A 16,037-nucleotide genomic window follows, 5' to 3' on the forward strand; every position below is an offset into this window, starting at 1 on the left:
GGCAGGTCGGGAGATGGAAAAGTCCGATCGTACGATGATCCGTACGATCGGATCTTTGCGTCTATGGCCAGCTTAAGCTGAGGCCACACAGAGTTTAGTAGCTGCTGAATGTAGCTAGCTTCAATTAGAAAGTGAACTATTATTCCCGTTATTTATAGCCTGTAACAAGTCACAACTACTAATGCCACTTCGATGTTACAGATTGAAAAAGAACACCGGCGCAATAGTCGCTGGTGTTCTGGTGTCACAAATCTGTATCCTTTGGGAGAAATTGCATTTGGACTGCAGAATTCACACGTAGCCTCAATCTGCTGTGACTACCGTGTTCAGGCAAATTAGAATATGTTCCCCTTTGTATTCCTTTCTGGCCGTGACACATTTATTGCTTAGAAATAGCAAAGGTCATTTCTAAAATTGGCGGTGGATGCGCCCAATCTAATTCCTGCGGTATTTCTCCCAGTTGTGACTGCGCATTACAATTTGTCCGTGATTATGCTAAGTGATTTAGACATTCTGACAATTACCATACAGAAACGCTCCACACAAACACCGCTTCCAAACATATATTTCCCATTTTTAGAATGTCAGATTATGCGAAGTCATTCTTTCTCGGATAAATGATAATGGAGGCTTAGCTGTACATACAATCTGTATTCATAACCCTGGCTACTAGGGAAAATTGCTTTCTGTGCTTTGCAAAACAGGTCACTTAACCATGTCTACCTTTTTTATTGTTCCTGTCTGGCAGTAATTGTGCTGTCCATTTAAAGGGCAAATGTTCCTCCCCATTGCCCCTTTGTATCTAATATAGGTCTTGAGGGTATAGATTTGTAAAGGCACCTCCTTATTCCTTATAGTCTTTTTTTTTTTTTTTTTTTTTTTTTTTTAATTACCTTCTTTTATTCAAGATTCTCGTACTCAGCCACCTGGTGGACTCCACGGCCCCAAGCCTGCTTGAGATCTGTGGAGGGATGTTTGTGGCAGCTGCAAATTTCCAGCAGTAAGGAAAGGTAGAGATGTAATGGGAGAATGGCGTACGGTGGAGTCCTGCAGCGGGTCGGATACCCGCCAGTTACCCAGCAAAAACCTGCGGTACTCTGCGGGCAGAAGTTCCGGGTGGGTATAGACGTGGGTTCGCCGGTTCTGCGGGTCCTATCAATAGCGTTTTTTACTCCTTTTTTTTATGGTCATGCCTTCGTCCATGATGTCACTTCCGGTTTGCAATGACTTGATGGTCAGCAGGTTGCGGGTCCGGGTTGCGGATAAGGTACTTGCGGGTCGGGTAGCGGGTCCAAGCGGGTAAGAATGCGGGTCCGGGTTGCGGGTATGGGTCGGGTACTGGTTCCAAAAAATGGGACGCACACAGGACTCTAGCGTATGGGATGGGCATGATGGCCACTGTAGTACTGATGGGCCTCTGCACTGTTCATTTATACTGTAATTATGTCTGGGTTACCGATATGTTTTGGTAAAATGGGTAACAACCCCCCACCCCTGTGTTACGTGCGGCAGGCTAGTAGGGACACGCCAGTTGAAGCTTTGCCCAGGGCACACCAAGAACTTTAGACAGCTCTGCTTGGTAATGACACATGAATTTGTTAGGGAAGTGCAAACCTAAGGCTATAGGTCCTGGAGCCCAGGGAGCAGCTGATTTATGAAATAATGAAAATGCATTGTTCCCAATAGATTTGCCTGTTTTAGGCAAGGGGCTGCAAAACTGACACTAGTCTGTGTGCATGTTGTAGATTAGATGTATAAAATCTATAACATCTGGCGTAGAATAAATAAGGTAAAACTGGATCAATTCCATGTTATATAACAGCTATTTAATGTAGCCACTGGCATTTTTCTCTTCATTTTAACTGGAAGTTGAGTTTCAGTGACAGCTGGACAGCTTTAGAATTTATTAGAAATACTGAGGCTAACATTGACCAGGATACGACCATCACCAAACACGGTGTTCCCATGTTCAGGTCTGGACTGAGAATTAAAATAGGCCCTGGCATTTCAGGTACACAGGCCCAAACAGCCCACTAAATAGAGACTATCTATGCACCTTACAGCAGCCCCTCTGGCATTTGCAGCCAGTCCGGGCCTGCCCATCTTATTGAACCAATTAATGGCCCTTTGGATAAGTTCTAGGGGGTGCATTAATGCAATTTAGCAATTTCTTCTTAGACATGCACCAAGACCCTAACTTGATTTGGGCTTTAACTGATCTGTGTCAGTCTTATGGTTTGACCAGACCCATTTATTTGCCAGTTTATGTATAGTGAGGTATACCAGAGCTAAAAAAAAATACATTTTACCATCCTAAAATGACATATACACAGTGTATGCATATGCAATATTTTTAAAATATGTCTTAAAGGAATTGTTCAGTGTAAAATTAAAAACTGGGTAAATAGATCGGCTGTGCAAAATAAAAAATGTTTCTAATATAGTTAGTTAGCCAAAAATGTAATGTATAAAGGCTGGAGTGACTGGATGTATAACTTGTCAGTCAAAACACTACTTCCTGCTTTTCAGCTCTCTTGGTTTACACTGACTGGTTGCCCTGGTTACCAGGCAGTAACCAATCAGAGACTTGAGGGGGGGCCACATGGGTCATATCTGTTGCTTTTGAATCTGAGCTGAATGCTGAGGATCAATTACAAACTCACTGAACAGAAATGTACCATGTGGCCCCCCTTAAAGTCGCTGATTAACTCAGAGTTAGAGAGCTGAAAAGCAGGAAGTTGGATTCTGGCTGTTTTATTAGACATCTGTTCACTCCAGCCTTTATATATTACACTTTTGGCTAACTAACTATATTAGAAACATTTTTTATTTTGCACATACTATCTATTTATCCAGTTTTTATTTTCACACTGAACTATTCCTTTAAACCAGCAGAAAATGTTTATAAGTTACCTGCTTGTATAAAATATGGCTTTATTTAGGTGGCTACTCTGTTCCTTAATTGGAAAGAAAATCTCATAGATGCAACGCAGACACCTTTATCTGAAATCTCGCTTTGTTTACCTAAATTCTGTCACCGTGGCTAATTAGGTGCTGGAGAAGCTGCTTTACTTTAATTTCTTCTTTATTTAGCAGTATCTGATTGCTTTATTTTCACATTAACACCCGAAGCCGGGGGATTGCTCCTTGAAATGGCTTTGCCCACGATTCCGCGGGTAGATAATAGTTTATTGACCTGCGCCGGTTTCAGAGGTTGAAGATGGAATATGTGACCAGAATGAACAAATGCTGATTTAGATGCTGAAGTTATTATGATAGGCAGCCAATAGGACACAATGTTCTTTGAAGCTGATTGCTATTCCAAAGAAGGTGTTTGTTTGCTTGACCTCTGTGTGTTATTTGATAAGACATCAGATATATATATTGTTTGATAGTCCTTGCAGGGCTTTACAAAATACATTGCTGCTTCACAGAAGAATGAGCTGCAAAATCTAATTTATCAGATGTATTTTGGAGACTTCAGAAGACAAGCCTAGAAAATGAGACATAAAACAGCAGCACGTACTGCCGTGGCTTTAAGGTGCCCTTAGGCTGGCAGATATCGGGTGCTGATTTGGTTACTCTTGACATAAGTGACAGCTGGAAGTTGACATTAGTGGTGCTTGAGCAGGAACTGCCTTTTCTGAGAAATGGTGTGGGCCAGTGAGGCCAGTAACAAAACTAGTACTAGAGCCACAGGTCTCCAGATACTCCACTGATGGTTAAAGGAGAAGTAAAGCTACCGAGGCAGTTCATTGCCAATAGATTAGCCACAATAGTGCAAGCTATAACACTGCAGAATGCTTTACCATACCTGAGTAAATGGCTCAAGAAATTCTAACTGTTTGTTTAGGATAGCAGCTGCCATATTAGCTTGGTGTGACATCATTTCCTGCCTGAGTCTCTTCCTACTCACTCATAGCTATGGGTTCAGATTACAGCAAGGAGCAGGGGGAGGCAGAGGGAGAGAGCATGAAACTGAGCATGCTCAAGCCCTAGCCCTGGAGGTTCAAGCTGAAAACAGGAAGTCTGTTACAGAAGCTCATGTATACACAATAAAAGGAAAGAAATGCTGCGTTTCATTTGACCGGAGAGTCAGAGCAAAATTACTTTGATCTACTGGTCTATTTATATAGACCCTACTAATAAAGCTTACTTTATTTTAGCCTTTCCTTCTCCTTTAAGGGGGCATAAGCTCAGTGAACAGGGTTTGTGCTGAACACACTTTTTGCTTATTGCTCTAATTATCAAAAATATATATGACGTAAAATATTTATTTTCAATAATAGGGGTTGGTGGAGGCATTGTAGATGAAATTATTCATGCGTATTATTGATGTTGCTGTGGAAAACTTCAGTGCTTGAATTAACGTGTTCACACTGTTTGAAAACACCCACATTTTTCCGATACAAGTAGCTGAAATGAAACTTGTCTGTTGCCCAGCTTGTTCTCGCCTCAAAACTACTGACTAATGATTAGAAAAGGGAATTCCAATTTCAGAGCAAACAGGTTGAGGTCATTCCATGCACTGACATGGCCGAGCACTGAAAGACCCTAAATATGGTCACACATATATTGTTCATAAGCTCATAGATAAAATCTGCCAGGGTATTAACCCCTCTGAGAATAACTGATCGGACATTTTTGTTTTGGTTATAAGTACGACGACAAAACTTGATTCCTGACCCAAGAATTACACATTTCATGCAACTAAGCTTACAATGATGAAAAACTGATTTTTTTTTAATTGGTGAATTGTTTATTAAGCATCATAGTCAACCAGAGACAGACTCCAGATCCACCTACCTCTGTGTAAATGTACATATATATCAAATCATGTGGTTTTACACAAAGAATCTCCACCATACAGATGGAGTTAACCTCCATAGATCTAGTCAACCTGCATATAGAACATTAATCATGTACGTGAGAACTGCTGTAGAGGATTGTTTGTGGAAAAGATTTGTCATTAGACAGGCCATGCTTGCAAAGACAGCAGTCAGATTTTCATTTAGAGCAACATCATTTGTAAAGATCATACAATTGCTTTGCCATACAGATATTTTTATACCACTGAAATATTCAAATTTGTAGGGTCACAGATACAACTGTGGCATTATAATATGTAGGTAGAATGTTTGTTTTAAAGAAGAAAAAAAGGTTGTGCATCAAGTCCCCTGTATCTAATAGAAGGCCTAAGTCTGTATCCGATCACTGAACTATTTTTTTTTTTCTCCTGTACTGCCCTCTGTTATTTATCACTATAAACGCTCCATTGCGGTTGCCATTTTCTTTTAAGTTACATCATCAATATGGCCTTGCTGAGTGATTTGTGTATGAGCGAACATTGCAACTTCTCATTTGACCCAATCGCTGAAGGGAGGATTTTGCTGCATCAGTGTATGCCAGCGTTCCCTCTCAAACTGTGCTTGCAAATTTTAATTATGCCTATGCGATGCCTTAATCTTCTATGTACTGTGCGTGCTACTTGGTCTTGAATAAATTGAATGGCACTGATGTCCACAATAGATGTAAGCCTTAAAGCCCCTTTACACGGGCTGATAAAAGCTGGCGGCAGACCGAAACGGCAGCTTATTGGCCTGTGTGTGGGGCCATCCGATGGGCCTCCCCGATCCATATTTGATCTCGATCGGGCAGCTTAAAAAATCCCGCCTGTATCAGATACATTATGATCTGATGATTGGGCCCTAGGGCCCACGATCAGATCAGCCTGACATCGCCCACTTCAATGTGGGCATATCTGGGAGAGATCCGCGACATCACCAAACGAGCGGGTACTCTACGTCTATGGCCACCTTAACAATAGAGGAAAACTATAAACAAGCCTTTCCTTATCGTTTAAAGAGGACCATAAACAGGTCAATGTAGTCTAATGTCTAAGGTGCAAGGAATAAAATTGTTATAGGTGCCCTCTGAAGCCATCCAGTCATGGCAAATGATTTGGCAAAACAACAGTGTCTACCCTAAAGCCGAGTATATCTGAAACATTTCTCCGCAGATGCATATGACTGAAATCCTAAATTTGTTTTAGGGGGGAGTAAAATGCATCTTGGAACCCCTGCTTCTGTCCTGTTACCAGTGGGTTAGAAAGGCAAATCTAAAGGTAACAGACTATTTTTTCCACTTATATTTAGTTCTACAGAGCAGTATATAAGTCTATAAGATAGTTATTATTTTGTTCCCTTTCCTATTAAAGTATTCTCTAAATTAGTGGTCCCCAACCAATGGCTCCTGAGCAACATGTTCCTTCCAATGGCTTCAAAACAGGTGCTTATTTTTTATTCCTGGCTTGGAGGCAAATTTTTGGTTGCATAAAAACGAGGTTTATGGCGAATCAGAGCATTCAGTAGGCTACCACATTGCCAATCATAGCCCTTATTTGGCATCCCCAAGAACTTAGTCATGCTTGTGTTGTTCCCCAACTCTCTTTGCATTTGAATGTAGCTCTCGGGTAAAAAAAGGTTGGGGATCCCTGCTCTATATCTTTTAGATTGTATGCTTTATTGATTGTATGTTATCTGCGTGTTCAGTATATACACCCATTTATTGTATAGCACTTCAGAATTTGATACATATACATGTAGCTATATAAAATCAGTCATACTTGCATATATCCCTTTTATGAGGAAGTATGATTCCACCACACCTGGACGTTGTATTTTCAAGTGTTTATTCTCCCATTATAAATTATTACCGTCCACGCTTTACTACGCCCTCGCCCCGTCTTTTTTATCATCTGACCAGCTGTTTTCTTTACCACATAGTAATTACTGTCCTCGCTGGTTGCCCATCAGTGATACTGAGAAGGATCTCCGTGCCTCCTGACCTTTAAGAAGAGCACCGTTAACATTATGTTTGCATCACTCTGCAAAGTTCAGTGATTAAGCTGTGATTATTGGCCATTTAATGATGGAACAGTCCAACTATGAGTAAATATATCAGTTGCTAATTATGGCATTTGACGTGGTTGGCAACCTTTGCCGTCAGAGACATGAATGGATGGTGGTGGGCTGGAGGAAAATACTGGATATTGCTGCAATTGTTTTGTTCAGATGTTCACATGAATGTTCAAAGCTTGTGTCCAAATTAATACATAAAGGACATTGAAATCCTACTTTACAGGGTGCCCAATGTTAGCAACCTGCTCAATTCACAAGGGGATGCCTAAGGGATACTGCCCAGGTAGAATTTAGCCCAATGTTGATAAATGAGCTCAGTTAATTGCTAGAAACTGCTACTTCACATCTCTTAAAGGTATCTAGGTATGCTCATAATTCGCTATTTTGGGATTCAGCTGAATCAGCTGAAAACGGAACCAAATCTGGACCCTAATTTGCATATTTAAATTAGGGCCCGGAAGATTCAAAGAGAATTTTTTTATTTTTTTTTATTTTTTTTAGATAATGTTTGGTCAGGCACTTGTATTTGGTTGAATCCAAATCTTGCTGAAAAAGGCAGAATCTTGGCTGAACCTGAACCAAATCCTGGATTCAGAGCATCCCTAAAGGAAATCCTAATTCACACAGAAAATGTTATGTGCCCCCTTCATAAATTAAAATTCTAGGTTTCTTCTCAAGGCTTCATAAAAAGTGCCGTTCCACCATCTTTGCTGTCTTTCCCAGGCATCAACAGATCAGGGATTCATTTACAACCTCCTGGGTAGTGTGCAAAGTACAAAACAAATGCAATGTGCCTGCACTTTTTCACACTTTATCCAGGAGTTGTGTGGGATGGTACATGGTACACCCCACCTGTTCTTTAGACCAAATATGCTATCAAAAAACCCAGTAGGATTGTTTTGCTACCAACATGGATTTATACATCTTAGTTACCATCAAACACTGTTTTATTCGTACAGTGAAGAAGCAATTTAGTTGAAAACTTAAAGGGGTTCTTCACCTTTAAATTCACTTTTAGTATGATGTAGAGAGTAATATTCGGAGACATTTTGCAATTGGTTTTAAAAAAAATTTTTTATTTGATTTCTATAGGTCACTATGGGGAACGTTATTGCCATATTTCTGACATTTCTGGAAAAATTATCCTCTGGTGTGTTTTTTTTAAAATTTTTTTAGAATGTCTTTATTTGCAACTAAAACATATTGATAAACAAAATTGAATGCCATATAATATCATTTATCTGTCAAAAGGAAGTAGATCCTCTGTTTTATATATTAATACATCACACCTGGTGGCTTCTCTGCCTGTGGAGAAATGACTGAAGGCCCCGTTCCGTTTGCACATAATGTGCCGTTAGGTTGCTAGTGATAACACAGGAATGGCGGCAGCTGGTGAATAACACAGGGCACTGCACGATGGGGAGGATACTGCACATAGATTAAAAAGTAGGGATGCACCAAATCCAGGAATCAGTTTGGGATTCGGCCTTTTTCAGCAGGATTCGGCCGAATCCTTCTGCCTGGGTGAACCGAATCCTAATTTGCATATGCAAATTAGGGGCGGGAGGGAAATCGTGTTACTTTTTGTCACAAAACAAGAAAGCAAAAAATGTTTTCCCCTTCCCACCCCTAATTTGCATATGCAAATTAGAATTAATCTTCGGTATTTGCCCAAATCTTTCGCGAAGGATTCAGGGGTTCGGCCGAATCCAAAATAGTGTATTCAGTGCATCCCTATTAGAAAGTTTAAAATGGGACTTTAGTAGGTATAGGTGAAATATATTAAGCAGATGTATGATGGTTCAGAGGGGCCCTTAGATTTTTTTCCATCAGTGAGTGGGCATCTGCTGCTAGAGAAATCTTTTTTCAGCAGCTGTGAACACAAAGGGCCCTGGGTGAGGAAATTTCCCATATGTGATTCTGACACAAAAGGCAAGGTCACACAGGGCGTTTTTACATTTTTAATCGTAGATACACCAATGAAAACCACACACACACACACACAATGTGTTTTTTAGCCAGTAGCTTTCTTTTCCCAACATGCATTTCTGTTTTTTTCTCGTTCATTGAGAAAGACATCGCTGAAGAATTTTAGTAAACTTTTGTGAAAGTCGAAAAAGTTATTTACATGCATAATGTAGCCATCATACAATGGCGCAAATACATATATGTGCAATCCATCTTGCGAGCGTTTGGCCACCATATTCAAAATGCGTGGCGTATTTTAGAAAGCGTATTTTTAAACCTGCAGATCCTATAGAGTTCAATAATATGGCATTTCCTTGGCGTTTCTGCTGAAAAACGCAAATATTGGCGTTGTGGGGTCAGATGTTGGTTTGCAAACACCCTTTGGGAATAATTATAGTACGTATTCCATTATTTTCAGCAGGGCTTCATTTTGTGCCTATTTACGCTCAGGTACGTGGTTTTAAAAGCTCAATGTAAAAAACACCTTGACCTTGCCCTTAAATCACAATCATTCATAGTAAAACTGAACAATATTAGAAGTAGCAGGAAAAGAAGAGGAGTTCTGATTGAACTTGTAATTAATAAAAATAAGGGAATTTAGATGACCTAAAATAAAGAGAGCTGTCATAACTTCGGCCTTGCAGCTCTGTGTTCGATATATAATATTCAATATATTATAGATGTCTTCCCTGTATCTGCGAGCGTTTTGTCTGGGAGCTCTGATTTTCTCACTTACTCCAAAAACATACAGGCAGGTCAGTTGAATCCTGATAAAATTGACCTTAGCTATCTGTGATGTTGACCTTAGGCTACAGACCCCTCTGATCAGGACCACACTTTTCTGTATTTGCACCCAGAGTCATTGCTTTGACCTGGGTGCAGAAACACTTAGTGGATTTTAACTGCATTATGATGCACTAATCCACTCCATGTGTCTGCACTCATTGCCGACACAGTGACTCTGGGTATAGGACCCAGAGAAAGCAAATGGCTGCAGATCGACTGACTGCCCCGTGTGGTAGTGATGTGTGGGGTCGGCAGGATCGGGCCGACCTCGCACTCCTCTTCACAGGTGGCCACCTTGCACTGCCGGCTTCTGGGTTCTTCTTTTATAGATGCTGTGCCTGCTCTCCCAGGCTCTTTTTTAACGTCATCTGTGGGACAGGTCAGCGTGGGTCTATAAAAGGAAGCTGATAGACGGATGAAGGCGGACACGAATGGTGAACAATATAATGTGCAAAGCACCCAAAATTCCAATGAGTGCTATAGGCTAAAGAGGAATATTTGGAGCTATTATACAATTTAACATACAATTTAACAATATTATGTACACAAATGTCCCTATAAAAAAGGCTATAACTTTTTTTATGTGTATGGGGATGATTATTTGCCATATTGCAGGAAAATAATGGAGTTCTACAAAGGCTTCTGGTGAGCCGGCCAGTTGGATTCCTCTGAAACTAATACAGTAGATGTTTAAAGGGCACATGTCACCTGAAATTGTTTCCCCCACAAGTAATGTGGGCTAATAGAGCCTGCACTCCGGTAGGGGGAAGAATTAGTTAATGACGCAGGTGCATAATGAGCAAGCAGGAGACTCACTCATTAGGTACATGCACTCTAAACAACATGGCAGCTCACACCAGGAGCTCCCTCCCAGGGTGTGTGGCCTAGTTTTTGTTAAAAAACAAACAAAACAAAAACTCTATTAGCCTGTCCCCCTTGTGGAGGAAACAATTTCAGATGACAGCTACAAAATAAAAAAAAGAAAAGTCTGCAGTTCCATGCGGGTGGGGGGAGCAGGAAGAATGGCTCAACCCGACACCCACAAAAGGGGGCGCGAGGTCGGCCTGAACCCGCCTGATCCGCCTGCATGGGTAAAAATCTCAGGCCCCAAACTATGTAAATAAAATTAGGTAAAGCCCATTTTTAGTATACATCTTATTTTGTGTGTATTGGTTCAGCTTGTATACACAGCTTGTTTTTGAGAAGCGAAACCGTGTTTGTTTACACTGGAGGGAAAGGGTTTTTTTTTGGGGGTTTTTTTGTAGCATAACATAAAAAGCATTCTTATTTATTTCTGTAATTTGAGACCAGCTTACTGCCTTACATTCCTCCTCTTTCTAAGAGCACTTGAACCATTCAGTTATATATTTATTCTTGCCTCTCTCCGACCAAGAATCCCAGTCAAGTGGTCCTTGGAGCGAAGACTAATGAGTCTGAACCGGGAACATTTTTCTAATAGTATTGCTTTACAAGTTTCCTGCTGTAGATACTGCAGTGATGTATCCGCATAGCAGTTATCAACGCTTAGATGTGCTTGCGTGTGCAGTGTTTGTCATACAAGTGTGCCAGCCCCATTCTGCTTGTTCTAGTCACACTTTTATTTACTGACATTCCTATTCTTTTATTTTACTACTTCAAGTTAATTTAGTTATTGAAAATAATGAACACAGATCAGTGAATTTAAAGGGCAAGGACAGCCCCCATTTGGGGGGTGGGATGTGCAAATATGTTAGAAATTGCCAACCCCTGGATCAAAGACAAAAGTAATGCAGTGTATCACTTACATTTCTTGTGCATGTGCTGCAGAGTGTTTTTTTTTTGGATTCCACATTACTGCACATGTACATGGTCCAAGTTAAGTAAACTTATACACAAAATACAATTGCCCTTTGTTGATGAGGAATGGCCGTGTTTGGAATTCAAAAATGTATTGGAGCAGGCAGCCAGAATCCCTAGCAATCACATTTTGATCTGTTGCTGAAACTTGATATAGTATCTGAGTGTGGATTACTTTAGGCATTGTATACTGCCACTGAATGACTTTAAAGGAATTGTTCAGTGTAAAAATAAAAACTGTGTAAATAGATAGGTTGTGCAAAATAAAAAATGTTTCTAATATAGTTAGCCAAAAATGTAATGTATAAAGGCTTGAGTGATTTGATGTATAACATGTCAGTCAGAACACTACTTCCTGCTTTTCAGCTCTCTTGGTATACACTGACTGATTACCCTGGCTACCAGGCAGTAACCAATCAGAGACTTGAGGGGGTGCCACATGGGTCATATCTGTTGCTTTTGAATCTGAGCTGAATGCTGAGGATCAATTACAAACTCACTGAACAGAAATGTCCCATGTGGCCCCCCTTCAAGTCACTGACCAACTCCGAGTTATAGAGCTGAAAAGCAGGAAGTTGGATTCTGCCTGTTTTATTAGACATCTGTTCACTCCAGCCTTTATATATTACATTTTTGGCTAACTAACTATATTAGAAACATTTTTTATTTTCTACAGCCTATCTATTTACACAGTTTTTATTTTTACACTGAACTGTTCCTTTAAGGGCGATGGCATACAAGACGTTTGGTGGCCCGTGCTAAATCTTCAGGTTACAACAGCATCGGACTGGGGGTCTCGGGTCCCACTGGGACTGCTGCCGTAGTCACAAAGTCCACTCTGGCCACTAGGGTTGCCACCTTTACTGGAAAAAAATAACTGCCTTTCTATGTACAGTATTTCTTTTTTCCCTTTTAATAACATTGGGATGAGCCATTATTTTTACCGGTCAGGACCGTAAAATCCCGGCCAGGTGGCAACCATACTGGTCACCCGCAAAAAGCTGCAACCCTCTTCTCGCACCCCAGCGCATACCTTTTTCTTCTCATGGCCATGATGGTGACTGTGTAGGGCAGTCGGGGCAGAGGTAATCTCTTCATACAGGGAGTGGGTCTGGACCAGGGCCCACTGGGTTTTTTCCCAGGGTCCTGCCGGCCCAGTCCGACCCTGGGTTATAAAACATCCGAAGATAGTTTTTCATTGGTGACTGTGAATCACTTGCAGCAAAACACTTGTATTGAGTAAATGGCAGAAAATGGTATAATATGGAATTTAAATGTTACAAAACTTAAAAAACATTCTTTGATTTTCTTAATATCAGTGTTTTATACTGGCATTTGTGCTATCCAGTCCTACAGTTATATCACTTCTTTATACGCTCACCAAATGTGTTCTATGGTTCAGGTGCCCATGCCCAGAACCCGCAGCCTGTAACATCCCACATACAGTTTCAGTTGGGTCACTCGCTGCTCTCCAAGGGCGGTGCTGCGCCCTGAACCCATAGAAGAGAGTCCACCGAAATCAAACTGTGGATATGCACTTGCCAGAACTCCTAGATGCGGTTAATTCAACAAAGCTTTCTTTCACATTAAACTTGTACACCTTTAAATGGCAGAAAATGCAGAGGGAGGCCATTTCTGCTGCTTCAGCGAAACAGATGCCAATCATTTTTCCATCTGTTTGGTATCTTCAATAGTTTTGCCTCACACTGGAGTATATGTAGTGTTGGTGACACAAAGTTTACGGTGTGCCATTGCCCTAAAGCCTGACTGCTGAACAACTGGACACATGTCTCAATTGGAGTCGGACAAAACTGTTGGATGTTTATAGCGTGGGGGCAGAATGTTTGCCAAATGTGCATCTGCAAATTGATTTTACTGTTAAACCCCAATGCTTGCAAAATTTGACCTAGTGGCCAAATATGCAGGTCTGAGGCCAACTGGGTCATAAATGTTGAGGGCCAAAACAAACAAAAGGGCACCAATGCCAGTGTTGATGATCAGTTAATTAATATCGTCATCAGGTTCATTAGGGAGAACACAAGTATACATCAGGCCTGTTTAAATGAGAGTTTCCCTAATTGGCTGACATCTAAGTGTGGCCAGCTATAGCAGTCATTAACTTGCCTTGTGATGAATACTTAAATATATTAGTAGTACCCTGGTGTTAAATCTAAGCTGATGTGACTGGAAAAAACTGGTGCTCACTCGTTCTTAGATTAAAACAGAAAAATATTTGATTAAAGGCCCCAAGGAGAGCTGACATTTTGCCTGTGCTAATTAAAGTGTAAGCTTCTGTTGTGCAAGACTCTGGGTGTTTGTGTGTGTGTGTGTGTGTATAAACTATAATTTTGTACGGTATCAATGGTGTTTGTTTAGCATGCAGTATTGTCCTGACTTAACCCTCTGCTGTTGTTATTGTACTACTAGTTTTATCCGTTTTCTTTTCTTCCAGGACCGGAATAGGCCCTATGACTCTTTTAACTTGCACACTTTGGAGAATTCCTTAATGGATATGATAAGGACTGATCATGAACCTCTGAAAGGTAAACACAGGCCCGATATTTGCTCATATGAAATAAGAAGCCTCATTTTGCAGGGGAAGAAAATGTAACTGCCTATTTTTTAGTCCAAAGTAGGGAACAAAAATTAGACCACAGCCTATTCTACGTACCCAGTTTTTATTTTTACACTAAACTGTTCCTTTAAAGGGGTTGTTTACCTTTAAACTAACTTTTAGTATGATGTAGAGAGTGATATAGTGAGAAAATTTGCAATTGGATTTAATTTTTTCAGCAGCTCCCCAGCTTGCAATATCAGCAATCTTTTTCCTATGGTCCAATTTACCCTAGCAACAATGTACTGATTTGAATAAGAGACTGGAATATGAATAGAAAGATGAGTAACAAAATGTAGCAATAACAATAAATTTGTAGCCTTATAGAGCATTTGTTTTTTTAGCTGGGGTCACTGACCCCCATTTGAAAGCTTGAAATAGTCCTCAGAAAAAGGCAAATAATTCAAAAACTATAAAAAATGAAGGCCAATTGAAAAGTTGCTTAGAATTAGCCATACTTTAGTTAACTTAATGATGAAGCACCCCTTTAAGATCAATATTTTGTTACAATATTTTGTTACATGCCCCCCAAAACTCATAATGAGACTACAGATATTTGAAAACACTTTATCAGACATCTTAGTCTTAGTGGGGCAATAAGTTTAGCCTATGTATCGTATCTGATCTGGAACTGAGTGGACAGTATTTCTCTCCCATTTCCAGATAACCCAGCAGAAAAATATTTAGTCATTATTTCCATGTAATCAAGACGCATTAGTATAAAAGAGAAACATGATGTGTTTATACAGGTATGGGGGTCTGTTATCCGGAAACTGTAATCAAGAAGGCTCCAAATTTTGGAAAGACCATCTCCCATAGACTCTATTTTATCCAAATAATCCAAATTTTTAAAAATGATTTTCCTTTTCCCTGTAATAATAAAACAGTAGCTTGTACTTTATCCGAATTAAGATACAGGTATGGGACCTGTTATCCAGAATGTTCGGGACCTGGGGTTTTCTGAATAACAGCAGATCTTTCTATAATTTGGATCTTCATACCTACTAGACAATCATGTAAACATGAAATAAACCCAATAGACTGGTTCTGATTCCATGAAGGATTAATTATATCGTTGTTTGGATCAATTACAAGGTACTGTTTTATTATTACAGAGAAAAAGTGAATTTTTAAAATTTTTTTTGGATAATTTGATTATAATGGAGTCTATGGGAGATGTTCATTCTGTAATTCAGACTTCAAACTTTCTGGACATCAGGTTTCCGGATAATGGATCCCGTACCTGTACAAGTACTGCTTATTGGAAGCAAAACCAGCCTATTGGGTTTATTTAATGTTTTCATGATTTTCTAGTAGACTTAAGGTATGAAGATCCAAATTACAGAAACATCCGTTATCCGGAAAACCCCAGGTCCCAAGCATTCTGGATAACAGGTCCCATACCTGTACCATACAATGGTATACCTGTATATAAAAATAATGGTATAACTATGTACTCTTTATGAATATTAGGAAACTATTATTTACTCTTATAGGTTCCCTTTTATTCTGCATTTATAGACTGTGGGTTACTTTAATTAATCAGCTTTGGGTCCTGGTACTTATGAAATTGCTAGTCGATTAAATTGCAAAAAAAGAGAAATCTGTCGTCGTGTGATATTGCCTCTCCTCCGCTTCATCACCATGATGTCTCAGCACATCGCTGATAATTTCCAAGCAAGACCTAATTTTACAGCTCATTGCTGCAAAACATATTTTAATGGCCATGGAGAAAGATCCCCTGACTCTGGCAGCTGCGGTTTGTGCTAATTTAAATTGATTCCTTATTGATAACGTACATCTCTCAGCAGCTTAATGAATTGTGGATATCTGTGCAAATGGGCAGCTTTGGAATGTACAAAGTATTGAGAATAAATTCAGCTGAAGGTACATGAAAGGAATTGCATAGCAGT

General features: G+C 40.0%; 1 protein-coding gene across 4 annotated transcripts in view; it reads left to right on the forward strand.

Moving 5' to 3' along the window:
• The window catches only part of LOC108696127 (cytoplasmic polyadenylation element-binding protein 3), a 74,631-nt gene that overhangs the window by 22,606 nt on the left and 35,988 nt on the right, over positions 1-16,037 (forward strand). For all 4 annotated transcript variants that reach the window (XM_018225190.2, XM_041568652.1, XM_018225188.2 and 1 more), the window contains one exon: positions 13,963-14,053. In XM_018225190.2, coding sequence (XP_018080679.1) covers positions 14,017-14,053 — 37 coding nt within the window. In that variant the 5' untranslated portion in view covers positions 13,963-14,016. The remainder of the gene's footprint in view (positions 1-13,962; positions 14,054-16,037) is intronic.

The sequence above is a fragment of the Xenopus laevis genome, chromosome 7L, assembly GCF_017654675.1.
Source record: "Xenopus laevis strain J_2021 chromosome 7L, Xenopus_laevis_v10.1, whole genome shotgun sequence".
Classification (NCBI taxonomy): domain Eukaryota; kingdom Metazoa; phylum Chordata; class Amphibia; order Anura; family Pipidae; genus Xenopus; species Xenopus laevis.